This window comes from Pelobates fuscus, chromosome 9 (genome assembly GCF_036172605.1).
Source record: "Pelobates fuscus isolate aPelFus1 chromosome 9, aPelFus1.pri, whole genome shotgun sequence".
NCBI classification, from domain to species: domain Eukaryota; kingdom Metazoa; phylum Chordata; class Amphibia; order Anura; family Pelobatidae; genus Pelobates; species Pelobates fuscus.
In genome coordinates, this window is record NC_086325.1 from 130,113,186 (window position 1) to 130,140,102 (window position 26,917).

Consider the following 26,917-nt stretch of genomic DNA (forward strand, 5'->3'; position numbering starts at 1 on the left):
CTCTTAATTGGACAGGAGATCCAGCACACATGATTGGACAGACCTTCTATCATGGCTTATTTGCTTACATCCACAAAAATTAAAACAGAACAAAACTTTTTCCATTCCATTTGTCCTTTCTGGTGCAAGCAACCACATTCAGAACTTAGAAATAAACAATACATGTTCAGGTTCATACGAGTCGATGTGCCCAAGATTCCCAACATTGGAAGCTCAGAAATCGGAATTTCAGTCGATCTCCTGAATCAGATGATTGCAGTTTGGCCCAAAATTCAAATGACTTGCAGTTTGGTCCAAAATTCAGATGACTTCTAATATTTATATCCTATCACACAGCTCAGAGTATGGTATATTAGCAGATGAGCAGTGGCTAGCAAGTATTTAGAAATAGCAGAAACAACAAAATAATTGGCAAATAAATAACAAAGTATATATAATATACAGGGGCAAGTAAAATGTTTAATCTCAGACAATGTTTTTATGTTTTAAGAAAAATGGATAAGAGGGGTGTCGAGTGTTTGATAATCTACTTGTCCAATGGATTAAAAAAGTATCCCAATCTACTTGTTCTAATAATTTCCAGTACAAATATTGGGGCCGTGGATATTGACAGCTAAACTCATGGAATTTTCAAAAATGAAATCTGAATGAAAAACTGCTAAATTCTCTATTTCCACTATAGTCACAACGCAGCTATTGTTGCCTCAGTTTTGCCATTTGGATTCATTTTGCAAAAATTCAGTTTGTGAATTACCCTTGAGTGTCTAACCCTATATCCTCCCATGGTCTCTTGCTTTGTCATAGTGTGTGTGATTTGTGCTGATTTTGTGTCATGGTGTGCTGAGCAATGAGTGCTAAATGTGTGTGTGCTCTGCTGGCTGCATGTGATGTGTGTGTATTTGTATACACACACATCGCATGCAGCCATACTTCCTGGTGGACCAGCAGGGGTTAACTATTTCTGTTGGTCCTGGATCCTTGGTGTTGTAGTGGGGGCCTGTGAGTGGCTGATGCAGACCTCAGAAATCACTCCTTCCCGGTCCTAGCATTTGTTATTTGAGTTAGAGAGCATTCTGGGATTTTTCAGCAGCTGTGCTCTGACTCACTAGAGAGCACCAGACCGCAAGTATGTGATTAATGTGGTCTGTAGTTTCTAGTATAGCAGACCTCGCACTACTTTGCTCTGCAGCAATCTGCTTGGCAGCCCTGCCACTTGCCTGCATGTTCCAAGCATAAGGTGATATAATTTCATCCCTAGACAATAAGGCAATAAGTAAAAATAAGCATACAAAAAAGTGTGGGTAGCCCACTTTTTTAACTCCCAACAGCAACAAGTAGGCCATTACACTCACCAGAACTTTAGGTTGTAGCACATTAAATGTTAGAAACCGGTATCTCCTGATTATCAGTATACCAGAGAAAAAAAACATGATTGCAATAATGATCGAGATTAAAATACCTGTAGAAAGAAAAAGGTAAAGTGAATCATTAAGCAAATACATACAGAATGACACACACACCTGGCTTGTTTCCAGAGCTGATCTTAAGATAATACTATAGTGTCAGGAATATTTTGGCTTCCGTTACAAAGTTATTTAACAAACAAACAAAGTTATTTTCCGTTACAAAGTTATTCCTCTGCCAAAATTGTATGTATATACTTCAATACCCTCATAACCACACTCTCCCGCGAACACCAAACAACTATTTCACACATTTCACTCTCTTCTTCGCCCTGCTGTTCCTCCTCCACCTACTAACTTGACCGCCTCAGACATAGCAACTCACTTCACTGACAAGATCTCTACTATCAGAGAAGAGATCTCTCATCTTTCTTCTTCCCCTTACAATACTTCCCCTAACTTCACTTCCTCTGCTGTTCTATGTTCATTCGCACCCGCTACATTGGAAGAGATTTCTGCTCTGCTCCAGTCCTCCCGCCCCACCACCTGCTCCCTAGATCCAATTCCCTCGCATCCCATCCGTACTCTGTCTTCTTCTCTTTCTCCACCTCTCACTAAAATTCTCAATCTCTCTCTCTCCTCTGGTATATTTCCATCTCCCTTCAAACATGCAGCTGTAACCCCAATTCTAAAGAATAGACATGTGCAATTCGTTTTGGTCTGAATATGTATTTGGACGAATTTCTGACAATTCGGACATTCGGGTACTTCCGAATGTCCGAATTGCCGAAGTGCCGAGTTGCCGAAGTGCAGAATTGCCGAGGTCCCGAAGTTCCGAAATTACCGAAGTGCCGAAGTGCTGAAGTTGCCGAAGTTTCAAAGTGCCGAAGTGCCGAAGTACAGTATTGCCTAAGTACTAATATACTTACCCAGTGAAAGAAGAAGAATGTTACATTGTAAATAATTTTAAATAAAAAGTATACAAACATAGCCAGGATTCAGCTGTAAGCATTTGCAACACTTACAACAATCAAGTAACATACATTCATATAAAATGTAAGTTACTTGGCCAGTCAGTTACTTGGACAGGAATGAATAAGTAGATAACTCCCTAATTCCCACGGTATTAGGGAGCTATCTACTAAAAGGCTGAAAGACCTAAATTGGTCTTTCAGCCAAATGTACTAATACTAAGTAAAGATTACTTAGTATTAGTAAATTATGCCCCTACTCGCTATACCGCGAGTAGGGGCATGTCTAGTAAGCAGTGAGCAGCCTGTGGCTGCTCACTGTTAAAAAAAAAAAAGCATTGTATACAGCATTGTATACACGTGGACTAAACAGTTCTGTAAAAGGAAAAGCCTTTCTCATTAGACACTGAAAGGTGAAGGAAAAAAAGAATTCAGAAAGAAGATCCCTCGCAGGCACGTAGTGAATTTTGCATGCACAAGTTGACACTACTAGAAAACTGAACCTGTGAATGAACGAAGCCGCACTGTTCCTATGCTCTGTTGACGTTTATTTAGCAATATTAAAGATGTTTCTTTTTCTATTTTTTTTTTGTTGATCTAAAAGTACTATAAGTTAAAATTATTTCTTTTTAAGCCTTGCTATATTTGCAATATATGTCAATAGGAAAAATGAAAAAGGTCTCATCACCAAAGCCAGTTAAGACATAATCTTATTTTAACTTTTCAGCATTTCCTGATCTCCAATATAAAACTAGAGAACCAAAAAAGATTAAAACTTTAAAGTTGCTTTAACAACCTCACACACTGATATTCAGGAAGAGTATTTGTCTTCACAAATAAAGATGGAAAGAAGATAAATCCTCAACTAATAAAAGAATACAAAGTTAAAAATCAAAGAAAACACAGACAAAAAGGACAGAAATAGGTAAACTTAAGAAAACAACATGCTTTTTGCTTCATGTTGTGATGCACATGAAAAGTGCTTCTTTTAACAGGAAGCTATAGCGCCAGGAAAACAAAAGTCCCTTCTCCCCTCCTCTTTTCCCCTTATTATGCTATGTTGTCAGATACAGGAAAAGTGCTAGTCTCAGAAATTAACCACTTAAGGATACAGCTTCAAAAGCTTGTCTTACCCTTAAGGACACGAGCCATTTTTGCACTTATTGCTGTTTGTGTTCAAATGCAATTTGCATCTCTGTCATTTATTGCACCAAAACATATTATATACCGTTTTTTAGAGGACAAAAAGTGCTTTAATTTGATGTCACATATACATAGAAAAATTATCATTAATTATAAAATAAACTGCCCAAAAACAGGAAAAGAAAACAAAACATTTATTTTCACAGTTTTGGCAATAATAGCGTGTGCATAATACCGTATATACGCGAGTATAAGTCGACCCGAATATAAGTCGAGACCCCTAATTTTACCCCCCAAAAATGGGAAAACTTATTGACTCGAGTATAAGACTAGGGTGGGAAATGCAGCAGCTACTGGTAAATTTCTAAATAAAATTATATCCCCAAAAAATGATATTAATTGAATATTTATTTACAGTGTGTGTATATAATGAATGCAGGGTGTGTGTGTGTGTGTGTGTGTATGAATGCAGTGTGTGTATGAGTGCAGTGTGTGTGTATGAATGCAGTGTGTGTGTGATGCAGAGCCTTGGTGGGGGGTGGGCATTTTTATTATTATTTTTTTAACTTATTATTATTTTAATATTATGTTTTTGTTATATTATTAATATATTTTTTTTCTTTTATTATTTTTTTTAATATTATAATTTTTTAAATTTTTATTTATATTTTTTCGTCCCCCCAACCTGCTTGTTATCTGGCCAGGGAGGGGGGCTATCATTCCCTGGTGGTCCAGTGGATGGGCTGTAGGAGGGGGGCTGGCAGGAAGCTGTAACTTACCTTCACAGCAGCCCCTGTCAGCTCCCTTCTCTCTCCTCTGGTCAGCTCCCACTGTAAGTCTTGCGGCCGCATGGAGCGTTGCCACGGTAACACGTGGCAACGCTCTGACCCCGTGGCTCTCGCGAGACTTGCAGAGGGAGACGACCAGAGGAGAGAGAAGGGAGCTGACAGGAGCTGCTGTGAAGGTAAGTTACAGCTCGCTGCCAGCCCCCAACAGGACTGCCGGGCTTGTAATGAGCCCGGCGGTCCTGTCTGTATTATGGCAATGTAAATTGCCATAATACAGACATTAACTCGAGTATAAGTCGAATTGGGGTTTTTCAGCACAAAAAATGTGCTGAAAAACTCGACTTATACTCAAGTATATACGGTATGTCCAGCTTACAAAAAGTAATTCAAAATAAATGAATTTATGTGTCTTGATTTATAGACTACATAATATGTGCAGGATTTCATCTTATTTTTAAAGTTACAGGACACATAATACAAGGACTAAAATAACATTTTAATATGAAACAATTTTAGAAGTTGGTATGTTTGTCTTGTAGGTTTTGTAGCCATCCCAGAAAAAAAAATTGCCAGAGAAAAGCATATATTTATATAAAGTAGATATCACAGGCTATTTATTGTGTTAAGCTACATCTGCGGACTACAACAATATCCCAATTGTATGCCTTTGGCACTAGTCTGTTAATCTACAATGCCAAATAAGAGACAAGGCTATCTCATGGATTTGACGGATCTATGTCTCATTTTGGGGTATTATAGCAGTTTGAATGTTCAAATAACCCCACAAAGGGCTTTCGTTTGATAAAGCAGACACCTCAGGGTGTCTTATATGGTTTATTTTGTGCCTTAACTTGTCACCATTTTTTCACCAATTTATGCCAATGTTTGTGGTGAGGGGAAAAAAAAGAATTTTTACATACATGTTGCATTTCTTACACTTGATATGTGCCACAGTCATAAAATCCCCCAAATTATGCTTAATTACATCTTCTGAGTAAAACAATATGCCCAATGTATGACCTAGACCAGCGGTGGGTCGCGCTGACCCACACATCCAGGGCCGCTTGCCCTGTATGCTGCCGGGCTCCCTCCAATCAGTCTGCCCAGCAGCTCCGGTCTGCAGCTCCGCCGGGTGCAGAGCTGCAGACCGTGTGATAGAAGTCTCGCGAGCTCCCAGAGCGTTACCATGGCAACACTCGGGGAGCTTGCAAGACTTTTATTACACTGTCTGCAGCTCTGCACCCGGCGGAGCTCAGACCGAAGAGTTATCCCACCGGACCACCAGGGAGACACTGGACCACCAGGGATGTCTAATGAAGGTAGGGCACAGAGCCCAAACAATGCCCCCCCCACCCCAATGTAAACCCTTCTCTGCCTGGCCCCCACCCCAATGCAACCCCTTCTCTGCCTGCCCCCCTACCCCAATGTAACCCCTTCTCTGCCTGCCCCCCTACCCCAATGTAACCCCTTCTCTGCCTACCCCCCACCCCAATGTAACCCCTTCTCTGCCTGCCCCCCCATCCCAATGTAACCTCTTCTCTGCCTGCCCACCCCAATGTAACCCCTTCTCTGCCTGGCCCCCACCCCAATGTAACCCCTTCTCTGCCAACCCCCCCAATGTAGCCCATTCTCCGCCTGCCCCCCACCCCAATGTAACCCCTTCTCTGCCTGCCCCCCTACCCCCAATGTAACCCCTTCTCTGCCTGTTCCCCCACCCCAATGTAACCCCTTCTCTGCCTGCCTCCCCACCCCCAATGTAACCCCTTATCTGCCTGCCCCCGTTTCCCACCATCGTAACCCCTTCTCTGCCTGCCCTCCCCACTGTAACCCCTTCTCTGCCAACCCCCCCAATGTAGCCCATTCTCTGCCTGTCCCCCTCCCCCCTACTGTAACCCCTTCTCTGCCTGCCCTCCTCCCCTCCCACTGTAACCCCTTCTCTGCCTACCCTCCCCACTGTAACCCCTTCTCTGCCTGCCCTCCCCACTGTAACCCCTTCTCTGCCCTCCCCACTGTAAACCCCTTCTCGCATACCCCCCCACTGTAATCCCTTCTCTGCCTACCCCCCCAATGTAACCCCTTCTCTGCCTGCCCCCCTCCCCCCTACTGTAACCCCTTCTCTGCCTGCCCTCCCCCCCCACTGTAACCCCTTCTCTGCCTACCCCCCACTGTAACCCCTTCTCTGCATACCCCCCACTGTAACCCCTTCTCTGCCTACTCTCCCCACTGTAACCCCTTCTCTGCCTACCCTCCCCACTGTAACCCCTTCTCTACATACCCCCCACTGTAACCCCTTCTCTGCCTCCCCTCCCCACTGTAACCCCTTCTCTGCCTACCCCTCCACTGTAACCCCTTCTCTGCCTCCCCTCCCCACTGTAACCCCTTCTCTCCCTGCCCCCTCCCTTCACTGCAACCCCTTCTATGCCTACCCTCCCCACTGTAACCCCTTCTCTGCCTACCCTCCCCACTGTAACCCCTTCTCTGCCTACCCCCAAGGTAACCCCTTCTCTGCCTAACCCCCTTACTGTAACCCCTTCTCTCCCTGCCACCCTCCCCCCCACTGTAACCCCTTCTCTGCCTACCCCCCACTGTAACCCCTTCTCTCCCTCCCCCCACTGTAACCCCTTCTCTGCCTACCCCCCACTGTAACCCCTTCTCTCCCTCCCCCCACTGTAACCCCTTCTCTGCCTACCCCCCACTGTAACCCCTTCTCTCCCTTCCCCTCTCCCCACACTGTAACCTTTTCTCCCCCTGCCCCATCGCCTTTTCTCCCCCTGCCCCCCGCACACTGTAACCCTTTCTCCCCCTGCCTGCCTACTGTAACCCTTTCTCCCCCTGCCTGCCTACTGTAACCCTTTCTCCCCCTGCCCGTCCACTGTAACCCTTTCTCCCCCTGCCCACCCACTGTAACCCTTTCTCCCCCTGCCCACCCACTGTAACCCTTTCTCACACTTCCCCCACACTGTTACCAGTACACACACTCCCTCCCACACTGTCACCCTCACTGCGTGTCCTTTTGTGTCAGTGTGTGTCTGTGTGTATCTGTGTACATGAGTAGCTGTGTATCTGTGTGTGGGAAACTAAGTGTCATTGTGTGTATCGCTGTGTCAATGTGTGTATTTGCGTGTCAGTGTGTGTGTGTGTGTGTGTGTATACACTGCACACATACTCCATACAAAAAACATACTTACATTGAAACGCACATTGTGTATATGTATATTTCATAAACACAATATACACACACTGCATCCACCACACACACACACACACACACACACTGCAATCAAATGCAAACATTACATACAAACACACCCCTGCATTAAAACACTAAAATGATCTACAAACACCCCTTCATTCAAACACCAACACTACACACAAAAAGCACACCTGCATTTAAAGTCCCACACTATATATACAAACACACCTGCATTCAGACGCAAACATTACAAACAAGTACACCACTACATTCCAATAGCAACAGTACATACAAATACACCCATACATGCACACATATACTTAATACAAAAACATGCTTACATTCAAACACTGCTCACAAATATAACCCTTCAATGATGTGCAAATGGTAGATCTCCATCTGGCATATTATTGTGAAGTTCTCCGACAGATGGAGATCTACCTTTTGGTCACACTTTCACTAGATAGGGGCCCAAAAAACATACTTGCACCAGGGTCCTCTCTACATTAGCTCCACCACTAGGATAATCAACTTGAGGTGCCTGGATGAAAGATCAGGACAACAGCATTTCTGATTCTGAGTCTGTGAGCAAGCAATTGTATGTCTCTAAAACTGATTGCCATGATGTGTAAAGTGTCTGCCTCTAAAACTGCCATGATATATCAAAATGCCATGTTATGCCAATTTTATGCATCTAAAGCTGATTGCCATGGTGTGCCAAATTTATGCATCTGACTGTTGGCCATGGTGGGCCAATTGTATGCTTCTGAAGCTGATTGCCATGATGTGCCAAGTTTTTGCATCTAAAAGTGATTGCCATGATATGCCAAGTTTATGCATCTAAAGCTGATTGCCATGGTGTGCCAAGTTTATGTATTTAAAGCTGCCATGATGTTCCAATTGTATGCCTCTAAAACTGATTGCCATGATGTACCAATTGTATGCATCTAAAGCAGTTTGCCATGGTGTGCCAATTGTATGCCCCTGACGCTGATTGCCATGGTGTTCACTTTTTCAAATACACATTAAAAGCAAGTGGGTCTCGAAAAATTACTGTTTTGAAAAGTGGGTCTTGGCCCATAAAAGTTTGGGAAGCCCTGACCTAGACACTATTTTGTAAAATTACAGTGCTGTTAAAGAGACGTGACAAGTTCAGGTTTTTAAGTGTGAATTTTCATGGAGGGTTTTGATGCGTCTGTGTCCCACTTTGGAGCACTTTATTAGGGTACATATTCCAACTACACTGTAAAGGCATACCATTTCTTAAAGAAGACATCACAGGGTATTTCAAAAGGCATATTTTGAACCTTAGCTTGGGATAATTTTTCCACTAGCTTGTACCAAGTGTAGTGGTAATAAGCATTTTTTCTGCCTTTTTGACACACAAAGTGAGTTTGCACAGTATACATTTTGCAAACCTTATGTGTGCTACGGCTGTATAATACTTCATATGTTGCTCAGCTATGTCGTCTGAGTACAGCAATACCCCTGTATGTACCTTTGCCAGGTATATGGGAACATTAAGGGGCACATTTAAGACACAGCCATTCCAGTTTTTTTCAAACTTTACATTTTTACACTGTGTCCATGTTCCATTTTGGAGTAGTTTAGCTGATTTGTTATTCAAACTACTCCACAAACGCATGCCATTTTTTAAAGAATACACCGTGGGGTATTTCAAAAGGCATATTTTGAACCTTCACGAGGAGTCATTTTTCCACTAGATTGTTCCAGTGGTAATGAGCCTTTTTTAAATGTATTTTTTACTCTTTTAAACTTTTTTACTTTTTAAAACTTGATTTGAAACTTTTTTTACTTATTACATTTTTTAAACTTTTTAAAACTTTTTTACACTTTTAAAATTTGTATTAACTTTTTTTTACCGTTAACCCCTAACTAGCAGTAAGCAGCACTAACAGTAATTTCCCCAGTTTCCCATAATTCCCACCCACCCCAGCTAGCAAAATATATAATTTTCAATACAACTTAACCCTCAAGGGTTAAAAAAAAATCAGATCACAGTATAATACTGTGATCTGTATTTTGATCACTGTAGGCAGTGATCAACTGGCAGGGAAGGGGTTATTTTTTATTAGGGCTGGGTAAAGCAGGTGGGATTTTTTTTACTTTGTTAAACGTTATTAAAACATATTTTTTTTTACTTTAAAAAAATAAATAAAAATTTAACACTAACTCCTAGCTAGCCTAACACCAAATTCCCCAATATCCCCACTAACTTCCACCCACCCCAGCTGGCTAAATATATAATACGGGGTTTTCTCGGCTGTGGGATGTACTTGGTGGAACACCTGTAGGTTAGAACGAGAGAGGGCATCAGCTGCTGTCTTGTGGTAGCCCAGTATATGTTCGCATATGACGTGGAAGTGTTGTGTGGCTGCCAACCACACAAGTCTTCTGACTAAACTCATGATGGTCAGGGTTGAGGACCTGCCCTTGTTAATTACATCTCATGCTGCTGCGTTATCTGTATAGCACTTTACTGCCTGTCCTTTCCAAAGGTGTCTCCACACTTGGGCTGCTGCCACTATTGGGTAAACATCAAAAAGTGCAGAAGTGGTGTTAAATGATGGTAAAGTTACTGTCTCTATTGGCCATGCGTCTCTGAACCATTTGTTTCTGAAAATGGCTGCATAACCTGAGTGGGCTGCTGCATCTGTCCATATTACTGGGGAATTTTCTGTCAAAGGTGGTATGAACATGTTAATGCTGTTCCATTGAGTCAAAAATTTACTCCACCTGGACAAATCTGCCCTGGCTTGTTCATCTAGTGTGACTACGCTTTGGTTGCTTGGTAGTTCAGGTAATAGACTGAGTTGTCTGGATATGAATGCGCGTCCTTGTGGGATTATTCTGTTGGCAAAGTTCAGAGAACCTAGGTCTTTCCGAGTCGTAGTACCTCTGCTGAGGAACAACTCTACTTCTGTCCTGATTCTCTGAACTTTATCTGCGGGGAGACTTGCCTGCATGGTGACTGAGTCTAAGCATATGCCCAGAAATTACAATTTAGTGATGGGTCCTACAGTTTTGTCCGTGGCTACCGGTACTCCTAATGTTGAAAAGAGTGTTCCTTTAGCTGCAGGACCCATAGTACAAAAGATAGGACTGGGCACTGCTATGAGTTCCAAGGTAGATTTTATTGGACCCCAATATACAGAAAAACAAAAAAAAGATCAGCGCTGAGTAACAAAACAGAACTAAAATAAAGTGAAATAAAAAAGGCAGCAGACCTAAAAGAGATGGGGCTCCCTCACAAACCCAAAAGTAAAAGACGATAAAACAACAAGAGTAATGTTGACCCTAAAAAAACTTTAGTATTAAAGCAGTAAATGTAAGTGGTAATACAGTAAAGTCCAAGTGTAAATAATAGCTGATAAAAAAAAAAGCTAATTTAGAAAGTCCAAACTTTGAGGTACAGCTGATAAAATGGCAAGTTTACAGCTGTGAAAGTCAGTTTGCCGTTTTATTAGCTGTACCTCAATGTGCAATAAAACATCCAATCAGAGTACTGCAAATATATACATACATGATAGGTGCATGCTCACGCCATTTGGTCCACAGAATAGAGGGAAAATAGGAGGAGCATTAAAAAAATGTATATATATTTTTATTAGTTAGGAAAGATATAGTGGAATTCATAAAGCAGTTTCCTACACACGTTTTCAACATTTTAGTATATGTTTAACCCACTGATTGCCTTTGCTTTGTAATATGTAAATCATGCCTATGGCACTCTGTTATATTTCATAAAATGTTAGAAATCAAGAGGCGAGAAGTGTGATCTCTACAGGGGTGTTTTAGTGAGCAGTTCATGTGGCAGCAGTTTCCTTGCTGGGAATAATTTTTTTACCCCATATTTTTGTCTCGTAATTCCAACAGATCTTATTGCATGAATGAGTAGATATTGCAGATATACTTATTTTGTTTAAAATATAACCATTTAAAATGATAAAATATACTAATAGATCATATTCAAACGAATATGTCAATTACCTGCAATTACAGAGTTAGCTATTTGTTCCTCTGGTGCTTTTTTACACTCATTAACAGAAATACTATTTCGTTTCTTAGGTGTTGCTGACACACAGTAGTTTTCACCAGGTCTTTGGGGAACTTCCATAGAAATATTGTATATGTTATCCTCCTTAATGTCAACAGTTTCCTGAAACAAATTGATTATTGAGTGTTATTCATTTTCTTACCTTTCACAGCTTCTTTCAAGCATAATGTTCCATTTAAAAACTGCACTTTTCACTTGTATATTATGACATCTGAGGACATTCTCATTTCATTCTGTAAAACAGGGGTGCCCAAAAGGTAGATCCCCAGATGTTGTAGAACTACAACTCCCATGATGCTTTGCATGCACTTAGAATGACAACGCACCATGGAAGCTGTAGTTGTAAAACATCTGGGGATCTACCTTTTGGACACCTCTGCTGTAAAATGTACAAATTTATTGGGACTTTCTCTTACATGCATTTCTTTTTTTTTTATATATATAAATCTTTATTTTCAATTTAAAAATTCATTCATATACAACTTATCAAAGATGGATTTGGAACACAGTACAGTAAGTTACATTACAATAAGATATTATGCATTTTTGACAATAAGACCGTGTTTCGAACAATCATATACACAAATTGAGCTGTATCTACATATCCTACAATCATACAGTTCAAATATTTCATCTTATCCATTCACTGCTACCTAGGAGTGGCTATCTATGGGGGGAGCAGGGGGATTGAGTTTTATGGTTAATATATCTAACCCAAGGGGCCCAAATGTCATTATATTTCTCTCTAGATATCTTATTTAGAGCTATCCCAGCTTCCATACTACATTGAAATTCTATCTGTGTACAAATATCATGCCAATTTAGTGCACCCATATTTCTCCAGTTTCTGGCCAAAACTATTTTTATTGCCATACAAATATGGATCATAAGAATTTTTAATTTTATGTTGCTTTTTGGCAGATCTAAATGAAACAAAAACATTTGGGGTGTAGTAACCACTTGTACCCCATAGATAAAGTCAACCAGTTCTGAAAGCATTGCTTTCATAGGTTTCAACTCCTCACAGTCCCACCAAATGTGGGAGAATGAACCCAACTCCTTACCACATCTCCAACAATCTGGTGGGAGTGTGGGTTGAAACCTATGGAGGCGAGTAGGCACCAAGTACCAACGATATATAATTTTAAAGTACACTTCTTGTATATTCACCCCATGTATGTATCTTTTAACAGCTTGTAAGCTCGAAATCCAGTCCTCAACCGATGATGAGAAATGGAGTTCTTGTTCCCATTAATTCATTGCAGGCGCTTTATCTATTTGCCTTTGTGATCTTATAAATTTATTAAATCTAGATACAATTTTTTTTTTATAGTGGAATGCTACAAATTGGTCAATTGGAGAGGTTTCCGAAAAAACCTTTCCCATAATAAAAGATTTTATTCTTAAATAGTTAAATAATTCCTTCAAAGGGAGGTTATATTTAGACTGTAACGTTGGAAATGATAGTATGTTATTATCAGTTAGAAGTTCCGCAATTTTTACTATTCCACATTTTTCCCATTCTTGAATATTTATGTCCGTAATATATAGTTTTAAGCATGTTAATGGGGCATTTCTTGATATATATTTTGTTCCATATTTTCTTTTCAAATACTTAACAATATAAATCATTGTGCTATTCATCGGGTTGCTAGATCTTATATTTTTTACAAATTCACTGTCACACCACCAGAGATATAAGGGTTCAATATTACAGAGGTCCAATTTTTCAATATCTAACCAGATTGGTCTTGACATTGAAAAATTATCACATTTGATTAGGTGTGCTACCATATTGTTCATATATAATTTCTGTATATCTGGAAAAGAAATTCCCCCTTCTTTCCACTCTCTTTGTAATATTTCCAGTGGCACTCTAGGTCTCTTATCTTGCCATATATAATCTGATACCTCTTACATGCATTTCACACTAAGACATGGTTTGTTGAGTGGCATAAACAGAAAAGAGCTTGCAATGCTTATTATCACCTATTTTTGAAAGCCAAAATTAGCATTGCTATTGTATCATGTAGCGGTACTTACCCTCTCCAGGGGCCGGGCGAGGTCCTCCTTCTCCGCCGCACGCCATCCTGCATCTGAAGGGGAGGCGTGCACGGACCGCGAGAAGCGGCCATGTGACATGCCTGGTACTGTGAGCACGCCGCACATAGCGGGCGCGCATTTAAAGGGACAGTGGGAGCAAAAAATAAAAAAGGTCTCCCATTGGCCCATGTCATTCCACATTCCCCATACTCTCATGTTTTGGGGGCGTGGATATGACAAGGGCCAATCAAATCAATCTAATAGGTATTTATACTCACCTTTCCCTTAGCTCCCTGCCCTATCGTGATTTCTGGTTCAGTTCCCTTTAGTGCTTGTATCGTTCAGTTGTGGTTTTTGGTGCTTGACCTTGGCTTTGTTCCTGACTCCGTTTTCTCTTTATCCCTGCTTTGTCTTGTTCGCCGGTTTCCTCTTCTGTGTACCAGTCCTTGACTAAGTCTAGTTTAAGCTGTCTCTCTGTCCCCTTGACCTCGGCTCATTCTGGACTCTGTCTTTTCCTGTCCTCGTCAACTCTGGCCATTCTAAGGCCCGGTAAGACGTATCTTGTTTTCTTGCCTCTAGACTATCTGGACTATTCTTGCGTGTTGGGGTATATTACCGTGACATATCAATAGCATTGACTCTGTAATTATGTATTCTTGCACACCTACTTTGGTGTTTTGTATATATAGAATGTATTATATGTGTAAGTGGAGACTCAGAGACAAGGACATAGAAGAGCTGGCTTTGTATTTGAGAAGCAAGAAGAGTAAATTTTTTTTTAAGAAACACTAGGAAAGTGTGATTGAGTTATATTTTATGTGACACAAAAGAACGTATATATGTTTAAGGCCGTAAGGCCTGTATTTGTGCCGTACGCACGCTGTTCACCTCTCCCCGTGACAGCCGAACTTCCGGTCCTCGCTCTTCCGGTCCTCGCTCTTCCGGCGGTCCCGACGTCCTCTCCGTTCTTCCGCTCCTCCTCCAAGGTAATCGGCAAATAGCCGCGCTCGGGCTATTTGCCGTTCGACAATCTTAATAAGGACCAGGGAGTGAGATTCGGAGTTGCCTTCTATGAGCTCAATGAATGTGCCAGGCAGAGCTAACAGGCAGAGTGCAGCGCCTGAAACTCTGCTACTGCGGACATCTGTGAGCTCTGCACTCACTCAAACATTATCAGTTTGGCATATTCTTGCTAAATTGCCCAGGGGTTTATTTGGAATCTTTCATTGTCTGTTTGACTAATAAATCAATGCCTGCTATACATATAGTATATACATACGGCTCTGTTGGTTGAATATAAGGGTCAGTAATTCATATATGTGCAACATTTCTTGGATTTTACAGTAATACCATAAGCTGAAGATTCAGCCTTGCATACATGTAACCTTTACGTTTTTCTATTTATTCAATACAACTTTATTTGATTTGCTTTCAAGTTTCCTGCAATTGCTTTCTTTTACAGCGATCAATGCTTCCCAGCTGACAGCTGTTGCCTATTTCCTTCGCATACGTTTGGACATAGTGCAATTGCTATGTGGGTGGGAGAGCATTCCCTTTTGAATTTGCCTGACATCTCGTCCTGTTTTGGGTGTATCTACATTGGCACTTCCATGTAATAATTCTCAATGTCTGACACCGCACTGGATTATGCATTTGTAGGAATTGTTATATTTCTAGTTCGGTTATTCTAAGGGTTAATCCATTTTTCATCACTAACTGGTGTAACGTTTCACTGTCTGGCAATATCATTTGTCAATCGAGTCAATTCATGCATTTACTACACTTTGTGTTTAAGTTAGACAATGAAGACTACTGCTGTATGTAATGTATTACGCTCTGTCAACCATTAGGACAGTTTACAGTAACATATGGGGCATGGATTAAAATCCCCTCCTTTCATTCATTTACTACCACTCGGTTGTTACTCCATTAATTTATAATTAACTTACAGGGGTTGTTAACATACAAATGTTGTTTACTCGCCTTGCCGCGTCAGGCCACGGCGTCACTCGACTACTTGTTTCACGTTATAATCAACGCACTATCTCGCAACCAACATCCTAAACTCCTGTAACACCCTTCATTCCTTCACCATTTTCCCTCCATCTATACTACTATTTTAGGGTTGTCACCTTAAAGGGGGATTGTAGTTAATGTCCTTAGTCTCTTTTGTATGCACGGGACCTTTGGTTATTATTCTATATGTAATATCACGGAATGCTCAATAAATATTCCCTACTATCTTCTACTTGTATGACCAACTGCGTTACTTTTTACATGTTCGGCATAATTTGATTCCGTTTAGAGGCCTGGATTGTAGGGTGTCCTTTCTTTTTTTTTAACTACACCTTGATTTCAGGTTCATGACAGCATTCTATCGCCAATCAATTACTGGCTTGTTTTGTCTCCAGGTGTCATCATTAGACAATCACTAGTTCGCTATTGTCACCTATTTCTATCAGGTACAATTAAGTTTTGTCCACATTTCAAACAACTGCCTCGACAAGGCCACGTTGTTACACGATGGGGTATCGACCTATATTTTATACGCTCAAGCTCACTAACGGTCTAACTCATGAACGCTTGACACTCACAGACAACACGATTCGTATGAGACCGGCAATCAGGTTACATTTCAGCACACTATTTGTTTTGGTATTTATTATCAATTGTGTCTGTATATTTATGCGAAACTATGTTTGTTGCAGGTACCACTTCCATAGTTTTCTTCTCACATTTGCACCTATTACAATAAAATACACATATTTGTATTCAGCGATGTCTCATGTGTAAAACAGTACCCCCTATGTACAGGTTTTATGGTGTTTTGGGAAGTTACAGGGTCAAATAAAGCATGTTACACTTTTCAGTTTTTTCACATAGAAATTTGCCAGTTTGGTTACGTTGCCTTTGAGACTGTATGGTAGCCCAGGAATGAGAATTACCCCCATGATTGCATACCATTTGCAAAAGTAGACAACCCAAGGTATTGCAAATGGGGTATGTCCAGTCTTTTTTAGTAGCCACTTGGTCACAAACACTAGCCAAAGTTAACGTTAATATTTGTTTGTGTGTGAAAAATGCAAAAAACTAATTTGAAAGCCAATTTTGGCCAGTGTTTGTGACTAAGTGGCTACTAAAAAAGACTGAACATACCCCATTTGCAATACCTTGGGTTGTCTACTTTTGCAAATGGTATGCCATTATGAAGGTAATTCTTATTTCTGGGCTACTATACGGTCTCAAAGCCAACGTAACCAATCTGGCGAATTTCATTGTGAAAAAACTGAAACGCAAGCCTTATGTTTGACTCTGTAACTTTTGAAAACACCCTAAAACCTGTACATGAGGGGTACTGTTATACTCAGGAGACTTTGCTGAACACAAATATTTGTGTTTCAAAACAGTAAAAAGTATTACAGCAAAAATATCGTCAGTGTAAGTGCCATTTGTGTGCGAAAAATGCAATAAATTTCAATTTCCCTGACGATATCATTGTTGTAATACATTTTACGGTTTTGAAACACAAATATTTGTGTTCAGCGATGTCTCCCGAGTAAAACAGTACCCCCCATGTACAGGTTTTATAGTGTCTTGGAAAGTTATAGGGTTAAATATAGTGCTAGCAAATTAAATTCCCTATACTTTCGGCCTGGGTTGTTAGGCAGGTCCCGCTAATTGTAATTAATTAGGATACCTAATTATGTAAAATTATTACATAAATATATATGTAAAATTATTATATATACACGTGTGTGGATATATATATATGTATATATATATATATGTATATAATTTTTTTACAATTATTTTTATTTATATATAGGTATACATATAGTGATGTATACGTATATACTTAGGTATATACATATATATTATTTCGTTCTACGTGTATTTTGCTATCAATATATATATAAATATCAAAATACAGTTAGAACAAAATTACACACGTATATATATTTTTAATTTTTTTTTTTTAATTTTTTAATTTATTTTTTTCAACGTATTTTTTTATTATAATATATATATATATATATATATAATTATAATTATGTATATATTTAATCAATATCCTTCTACGTGTATTTTGATATTAATATATATATAATTATATATAAATATTAAAATACACTTAGTGTATGTGTAAATGTGTGTGTCTATATATATATATATATATATATATATATATATACTTAGATCATATATAATATATATATAAATGATCTAAGTATATTTTATTTTTAACTTTAATTTTTTTTTTTTTTTACTTTAAGGGGTTAAGAGGGGAGGAGAGGGGCAGAGACAGTGTCAGCCAGTGATTTTACATCACTGGCTGACACACAGGATCAGTGATCACAGTGACAGGCTGTCACTGTGATCACCTCCTGCAGATCACGGTAATTGGCCACAGGGGGAGTGCCTGGGTGGCCAGGCATGCCCCCCCCCGTGATCTGCAGGGGGATCCTGCCTGCAGTTACTATGGGTCAGCCAATAGGCTGACACATAGTATCCTCTGATCGCAGTGACAGGCTGTCACTGCGATCAGATCGCAGGGAGAGGCTGTCTCTGCATTCAGATCGCAGAGACAGCCTCTCCCTGCGATCATACTCTGCAGATCGCGGTCACTGACCGCAGGGGGACTGCCTGGCATGTCCCCCGACCGCGATCTGCAGATTGAAAATGCCGCGGCTCCATGTGTCAGACGATTTTAAAATCGGCTGACACATGGTAAATACCGATCGCAGTGACAGCCTGTCACTGCGATCGGAAGCTGCAGACCGCGGTCCCCAGGCACAGGGGGGCTGCCTGGGGGGCCAGGCATGCCCCCCGACCGCGATCTGCAGCGGCCATGTGCCGCCGGCCACGTGGGGGGTAAGACCGCCCAGGACGTACTATGCCGTCCTGCGGCGTTTAGAGCCGCCCAAATAAGGACGGCATAGTACGTCCTGCGGTCTTAAGGGGTTAATAACATGGTTTAAACAGGTCTTCAATTTTTTTTTATTTATTGTGGTCTTACGTTGTAGGTAATTCTGTTGGTGTTTAAATCACGGTTGACTCAGACTGATCAGCTGACTGTACAATTGCCTGTCTCAATTACGGTTACGTAAGCTCGCAAATATTAATGTTATAACTAAGGTTATCTATTATTCAGCCGCTTCACCATGTGGATAACCATTCTTTCACTGTTATTGGACTGCCTGTCCTATTACTCCCAGCTTTGGCTAGGGTAGTAATTTATGTAATACCCTCGTTGGGGGACTGCTCTGTAAGTTATACTGTGCAGGCAAGACTTTCAGGTAAATGTTTTTCATACATGTAATTGAAGGTGACAATCAAATGTTACATTAGTTTCACAATTACTATTGTTGTCATCTGCTATCAGTAGACAATTACTGGTTCGCTATTGTCGCCTGTTTCTAACAGGTATAAATGTGTTTTCGTTTACATTTCCTACAATTGTTACGCAATTGGCCTTTAGTCAATCGATTGTCACTTGTTTCCATCAGGTTTACTTTCGTTTTGTTTCCAAACAACTGCCTCTACTAGGCCACGTTGTTACACGATTGGGTTTTGGGGTACGGGGGCTTGATTCCTGCCTTGCCTCATCAGGCCACGGCTCCACTCGACAACTCTTCATTCGTACTCGCTACCCGTAACATTCGTTTTGTTACTCGCTACCTTGCTAATTTCACCCTCCTCTCTCCGTCAGCTGCATAACACCTTCTTTCATCTCCTGTCAGGTTTATTTAGTTTTCATCACGAGAATCTTCAGCACCCTCAGGGTCTATCGATACTGTTCTATCAGCTATATCTCCATAGTACTTCGCTGTACGGCACGTTATTTTCCTTCCCTCAACTTCAGTTCCTTTCCTCTTCTTTTTCCTCCTTCCTCTCCCTTCGTTTCCTCTGTCTCAGTCTGGTAATCTCCGGGTACCTATCATTATCCACAACTTGGGTTACCAAACACGTTACGTTACCCCCTTATCAAGCCCCCGTCTAGGGTCAGAGAACTGGCTATCTAGGGTTAGGAGCTGGCCTCAGCTGTACAACGTAGCTGGTCCCGCGAGGCCAACTCCCCAATCTCAACACGGAGATTTTCGCCCCTCGGCCCAATTCATAGTTAGTGCCTCGCATTCACCCACCTATCGGGTTTGTAGTTAGGGCCTCACCTGACACGGGCACACGTTTTTGGATCTTTACTGTCACCGAGAGGCCACCACCCCGCCACCACGCTAGTGGCTCGAGCCCCACGCCCAAATCATAGGTAGAGCCTCTCACCAGCCGCTTGGCTACTAGCAGGGCCTCACTTGTCACGGGGTAGTGAGCTTTTCGCTTCGGCACTAGTTAGCCAGCCAGTTCTATTTTACTTAACCGTATTGTTGTTTGAGTTCATTGTTGTTGTCATGTTCTTTTTCAGGATGTCCTACAAAGGCAACGTCGGAAGAGGGATTGCAGCATTTTCGTGTCTATTAGGGCCGACTATCCAAGAGTCGCTCAGTCTCGTACCTCACCCAACTCACATCTCTCAAGCATAATCCGCATTTTAGCATCCCCTTCCGGTCACTCGGCTGTTGGGGCTCGACACAAGTTATCATCTGGAACATTATTCGTTTGCTCTAAGATACATATAACAGAATCATGACATTCTTCCAAGAATCAGTGGAGCATGACTTCCACAGGCATACTGATCACCCTGTAGTCTTTTCTACATTTTTGCCACCTTTTATTCAAACCTTCATACGCACACGATCGCACTATTCCAAACTGACATACACGTTTCTGACAAGCCTTTCAAACCATAACCCGTTTTTACACAAGATATCAAAAGATAATTGGTTTATCGCTCTACATTAACGTACGTACACAGATGGGAATACCGGGCAGTATCAGACTCCCTAAAAACAGCATTCGCGCCACACAACCAGTTCTTAAATCTATGTGCCTGAAACCATACAAGGGTTCGGGAACCCTACAACTCCACGATCACAACTAATCAGACAGGTAAGTCATGTCTCCCCAAGGGAAATTTAAGAAGGCACAAACACTACACCGCGTCACGTCAAAATTCGAACCAGACAATCAAGACACCTGACCTACTAATCATTCCCTAACTACTTCTAAATACAATTCTACATTCACACTCCTGTCATTAGAGTAAGTAGGACCACTGGCTCCTATTTTTCACATCCATTCGATAAGCACGACATCCAGTAGCAGTACGCCGGAACAAACAATTAGAGGCACTAGGAATCGGCTTCATTATACAGGAACATTCCCAACGCATGAGTAGCAAGACAACGGATTTTTATAGTGCTATAAGTGTGTTTTTCTGGCATTTCCTTTTGCCCTCTTTTTCAGGCCTACCCTCTACGTCGGTTCCGGCACACCACACCGACTTAATTCCAATCACAAGGTATTTCACTATACGATATTAACCGACCACAAATATATGATACAAGGCAGGCCCATTTAACAAGAATAAAGAAGAATATATACATATAGAGTATCAAGTATTATGTTTACATTTTAATTATTATTTTTTAAGTTTTGGTGAAGCCAAACAAACGGCTTGCAAGTTTTAAATACTGTATAAAGGCTAAAAGAAAAGAGATACAGTCGTCCTATCTAAATTGCATTAAATCGAAACTTGTGTGAATTGAAACTTTAAAAAATCTTAGTGTGTCACAGGGACTGGAAGGATTTTTGCACAGAACATTGAACTGTTTTCTGTTGCTAAAAAAAAATAGTTAAAGATCTTAACCACTTAAGGACCACATGACTGTTGTGTAGTGCAGGGCTCAGGGCCAGCGCGTCCTACAGGCCAACTAGGCGGTCGCCTAGGGCACTGCTTAAAGGAGGGCGTCGGCAGAAGCTTTACTGCTCTGCTCGTCTGGCTGCCTCTCTATATTTTAATAATGCCGTTGGCCATGTTACCAGGCGTTCAAAAGGTTCAAAATATGCCTTTTGAAATACCCTGGGATGTCTTCTTTAAAAAATTATATGCCTTTATGGTGTAGTTGGAATATGTAGCCATCAAAACCATCTATCTATCACACTTTAAAACCTGAAATTGTCAAGTCTCTTTTACGGCACTGTAACTTCACAAAATAATGTCTAGATCATACACTGAGCATATTGTTTTACTCAGAAGATGTAACTGAGCATAATTTGGGGGATTTTATGACAGTGGCACATATCACATGTAAGATATACCCAGCAAGAATGCAACATGTACCGTATATACTCGAGTATAAGCCGACCCAAATATAAGCCGAGGCCCCTAATTTTACCCCAAAAAACTGGGAAAACTTATTGATTCGAGTATAAGACTAGGGTGGGAAATGCAGCAGCTACTGGTAAGTTTCTAAATAAAATTAGCTCCTAAAAAAAATATATTAAATGAATATTTATTTACAGTGTGTGTATATAATGAATGCAGTGTAGGTGTATGAGTGCAGTGTGTGTATGTATGAGTGCAGTGTGTGTATGTATGAGTGCAGTGTGTGTATGTATGAGTGCAGTGTGTGTATGTATGAGTGCAGTGTGTGTGTATAATTGCAGTGTGTTTGAGTGCAGTGTGTGTGTATGAGTGCAGTGTGTGTGTATGAGTGCAGTGTGTGTGTATGAGTGCAGTGTGTGTGTATGAGTGCAGTGTGAGTGTGTGATGCAGTGTGTGTGTGTGTGTCTGATGCAGAGCTTTGGTGGGGGTGGGCATTTTTATTATTATTTTTAAAATTATTATTTTAATATTATATTTTTTTGTTATTATTAATAATTTTTTTTTAATATTATTATTTTATTTTTATTCATATTTTTTCGTCCCCCCTCCCTGCTTGCTAGCTGGCCAGGGAGGGGGGTTCTCACTCCCTGGTGGTCCAGTGGCATTGGCAGTTCAGTGGAGGGGGCTGGCAGGAAGCACTTACCTCTCCTGCGGCTCCTGTCAGCTCCCTCCTCCTCCGTGCCGGTCCGGTCAGCTCCTCTGTCAGCTCACAGTGTAAGTCTCGCGAGAGCCGCACTATGACCCCGCGGCTCTCGCGAGATTTACACTGGGAGCTGACAGAGGTGGTGACCGGACCGGCGCGGAGGAGGAGAGAGCTGACAGGAGCTGCAGGAGAGGTAAGTGCTTCCTGCCAGCCCCCAGTCTGTATTGTGGCAATGTAAATTGAAGATTATGCTAGCGCTAGTGTACTTATAATCTTAATTTTAATAATGACAGGAGGCGAGTATTTTGCATTACTCTCTTTACTAAACTCCACAGCAGTAAAGAAAGTGAAAAAATTTAAACCAATCAAAATGCAAAACAGTGAGCATATAGTCCCTGTGAACAGGCTCCTCCCCCTCTTTCGGAGCGACATCGGAACAGGGAAGAAGGTTGATGATAAAGTCTGTAATGAACATCAGTAGTAATCTTTAACGGGAGTGATGAACTTCTTGGCTTGAGTAGAAAAACAGGTACCAACAGGTGAAGTGTCCAATAGGGTCTTTGGTCTTTGAAATATGAGCCGTAATCCTATGGATATGTGGTAGATGTTCCCAATCTTTGCGAAGTTAAACTGAAAGGAGAATATGAGAAGGTTAGGCACCGGACTTAAAACTGTTTGTAGTCATGACAGTGATCCATCGGATAATATTGCATTAATAATAATAATTGCGAGTTCAGTGTGGAATCTACTAGTAGTTTAATAGGCTGATGATAATAATGGATATGTTAAGCCAACACATTAATATTGAGAAACAATTAGACAACAGGAAAGGAAAGATGTAGACAAGAAATATAACTAGAGTAGTTCCCCTCCTCCGGGTGGGAAGGGTGGGAAAATACTCGCCTCCTGTCATTATTAAAATTAAGATTATAAGTACACTAGCGCTAGCATAATCTTCAATTTTATCACATGACAGGAGGCTTCCTATTTTGCATTTTTTAACGCTGTAGGATAAGAGACATAGCCGCACCGGAGTTCGGTCGGAAATAGAAGGTGCGGAATGTAGATTCTCTAGACCAGTCTGCGGAGCGTAGGATATCCGATAGGGAAGCGCCCGCCATAAAGGCTGAGGATGCTGCTGCTCCGCGCACCGAGTGGGCTCCAAACGTAGAGTCAACGCCGGCTAGCGATAGTAGCCAGCGAACCCATCTTGCTAGAGTGGTGGTAGTGATGGGGACATGTGGTCTAACGTATGACACTAGGAGTTGACCTGATGGTGAGGATCGGAGTGGTAGGGTAGCTTCCACGTATTGTTGTAGAGTGGAGACGACACAGAGTTGTGGATCTGTGGGGAAGAAAGGATAAAACACAGATGTGGAGTCCGTCTTAGTGCGACGAGATATCCGGAATGTAACTCCTTCAGGGGAGATTGAGAAAGCGTCTATGTCCAGAGCTCGAATGTCTGAGACCCTGCGGAAGGAGACCAGGCAAAGCAAGACTGTGAGTTTTGCTGATAGCTGACGGAGGGAGAGTCTGTCGTTAGTTGGCCAATCTCTCAGGAATTGGAGGATAATGTCGACGTCCCAGAATTGAGAATATTTCGGCCCTGGAGGGCGTTGTAATCGAATGCCTCTCATGAGTCGACATACGAGTGGGTCCTTTCCCACCGGGATCCCTTGAATGGGGACATGGGCCGCTGAAATAGCTGAACGGATTACGTTTAGTGATCTGTAGGATCGGCCCAATGAGAATAGGTGAGATAGGAAGTTCAAAATGGTTGAAATAGTGGCCGTAAATGGATCGAAGTTTCGTTCCAGACACCAAGTGGACCAGGAATTCCAGGCGGATAGGTAGCATCTTCTGGTTCCAGGGGCCCATGAGTCCCATAGTAGTTCCTTAGCAGCCTGCGATAGTTCGCCGACTTGCCAGGAGCCCCTGAAAGCGTCCAAGCCACCAGATGGAGACGATTGTCTAAGATGAGAGGATGCGGATTGCCTTTGGGATCTGTGAGAATGTACTGATGATAAGGTAGTAAGAGAGGATCGTTGCATGATAGAGCTAGGAGATCTGGGAACCATGGTTGTCCCCTCCATAGTGGAGTGATGAGTACCAGCGAGGTTTGCTGGTTCTTCAGGTAGTGTATGGTCCTCGCTATCATGGCGAAGGGAGGGAAGGCGTAGGCTCCCGTGATTGGCCATGGTTGTAGAAATGCGTCCACTGCTGCACACTCCGGGTCTGGGAGCCAGCTGAAGTATAATTTCATTTGTCTGTTGTTGCGGGACGCAAATAGATCTAGGTGGAGTGGACCTAGGCGATCCGCGATGTGGTTGAAGATTTGTGGATCCAATTTCCAGTCGCTGGTGTCCCGCCAGTGGCGTGAGAACCAATCCGCTGTGAGGTTCGTCTCTCCTGGGAGGTATTCCGCCGTGAGGGAGATGTTGCGAGGTAGGCAGAAGTTGAAGATGTCTTTCGTTATTTCTGATAGGAGCCGGGAGCGGGCTCCGCCTAGGCGGTTGATGTAGCGGACTGCGGAGATGTTGTCCATCCGGAGGAGGATGCAGCAGTCCGACTTGTCCTTCGCTAGGCTTCGGATGGCGAAGGACCCCGCCAGAAGTTCTAGGCAGTTTATATGTAAGTTGAGGTCCTGGGATGTCCAGGCACCTCCTGTCGATATATTTCCGCTCGTTGCGCCCCATCCCCAGAGGCTGGCGTCTGATTCTAGTATCATGTCGGGAGCCTTTCCGAAGATGGCTCGGCCGTTCCACGCCTCCATGCTGTCCAACCACCATCTGAGTTCGTCTCTGACTTCCTCTGTCATCGGGACCAGCTGGTCGTAGGAGGGGTTTTCCCTGAGGAAGGAAGCTTTGAGACGTTGCATCGCCCGGTAGTGAAGTGGACCCGGGAATATAGCTTGAATGGAAGCAGAGAGAAGTCCCACTATGCGTGCGAGGGCGCGGAGTGGAATGGTGTGGCAGCGGATGGCTCTGCGTAATTCCTTGCGGATGGCTGAGATTTTTGCTGTTGGCAGCCGTAGGGTGCTGGAGATGGAATCTATCTCGAATCCCAGAAATTGTACCGTCTGTGACGGGGAGATAGCCGACTTCTGAAAGTTCACTATGAAGCCCAGAGATGACAGGAGATCCATGGTATACCGTGTGTGACGTATCAGTCTGAGTCTGTCTGAGCAGAACAGTAGGAGGTCGTCTAGGTATATGATGCAGCGAATTCCTTGCGCTCGAATATGTGCGACCACGGGCTTCATCAGTTTGGTGAAACACCAAGGGGCCGAGCTGAGGCCGAAGGGGAGGCACGTGAATTGCCAGGGAAGGCCTTGCCAGTGGAAACGAAGGTATTGTCTGCAGGATTGGTGGACGGGAACTGATAGGTAAGCGTCCTTGAGGTCTAATCTCGTGAACCAATCCTTGTCTTGTAGCAGGTCTCGTAGAAGATGTATGCCTTCCATCTTGAAGTGGTTGTAAGAAACGAATTCGTTGAGTAGTCGTAGGTTTATGACGGGCCGAAGGTCTCCCGTTTTCTTCTTTACCAAGAAGATGTTGCTGAAAAAGCCTAGAGGGTCGGAGGCGGGTTCGATCGCGCCTTTCGAGTATAGGGTTTGAAGTTCGTCGTCGATGAGAGAGGTGTCTATCCTTGAGTTGTGGATGGGACGTGGTAGTTCCGTCTGTCGTGGTTCGTCTACGAAGTCTATGACGTAGCCTTGTACCGTCTGAAGGACCCATGCGTCCGTGGAGATGGAGGTCCATTCCTGAAAGAAAAGGGATATACGACCTGCTGTATGCATGGGGAGAGGAGAATGAGTGAAATGGTTGCTTACCTGAGGAAAAGCGAGCTCTGCCTCGGGTGCGTGGTCCTCGACCCCTGTCTGCGCCTCGAGTGTAGGAGTATGGGCGATATCCCGCCTCTGGGTAAAAAGGTTGGGGTCTCGTAGAGCGGGGGCCTGAAGGCCAAAATCGGCTGGCAGCACGGCCCCTTTGGCGGCCAGCCCGTCCAAAAACACCCCTGGTAGGGTTTTGTCTGAAGACTCTACGCATAGAAGTCTGAGCCTTGTTTAAGGATGCGTAGACGTTTACATGTCTGCTTAGCTCTTTTAGGAAAGCTTCTCCAAAGAGCTTGCCCTGTGCCATAGGACCTAGTTCCTTGGTGCCCAACTCCACCAATTTCCCGTCAATGCGGAGAAGTGCTGCTTTGCGTCGCTCAGAAGATAAGGCGACATTGGCATTACCCACAAAACAGAAGCACCTTTGTGCCCATTCCCGCACATCATGCGCCCATTCTCGTACCATAGTAGCGTCAAATTGATCGGCTTTGGTTAGGGCGTCGTCAGCTAAAAACATAATTCTGGACAATGGTCCCACA

The 26,917-nt window shown here is 42.4% G+C and overlaps 1 protein-coding gene across 1 annotated transcript in view; it reads right to left on the bottom strand.

Annotated features, from left to right (window-relative positions):
- LOC134573038 (uncharacterized) overlaps nucleotides 1-26,917 on the bottom strand; it is a 185,429-nt gene that overhangs the window by 33,771 nt on the left and 124,741 nt on the right. The window contains exons 6-7 of the mRNA XM_063432422.1: nucleotides 11,510-11,678; nucleotides 1,353-1,459 (exon numbers count right to left, since the gene is read on the bottom strand). Of these exons, the coding sequence (XP_063288492.1) occupies nucleotides 1,353-1,459; nucleotides 11,510-11,678 (276 nt within the window). The remainder of the gene's footprint in view (nucleotides 1-1,352; nucleotides 1,460-11,509; nucleotides 11,679-26,917) is intronic.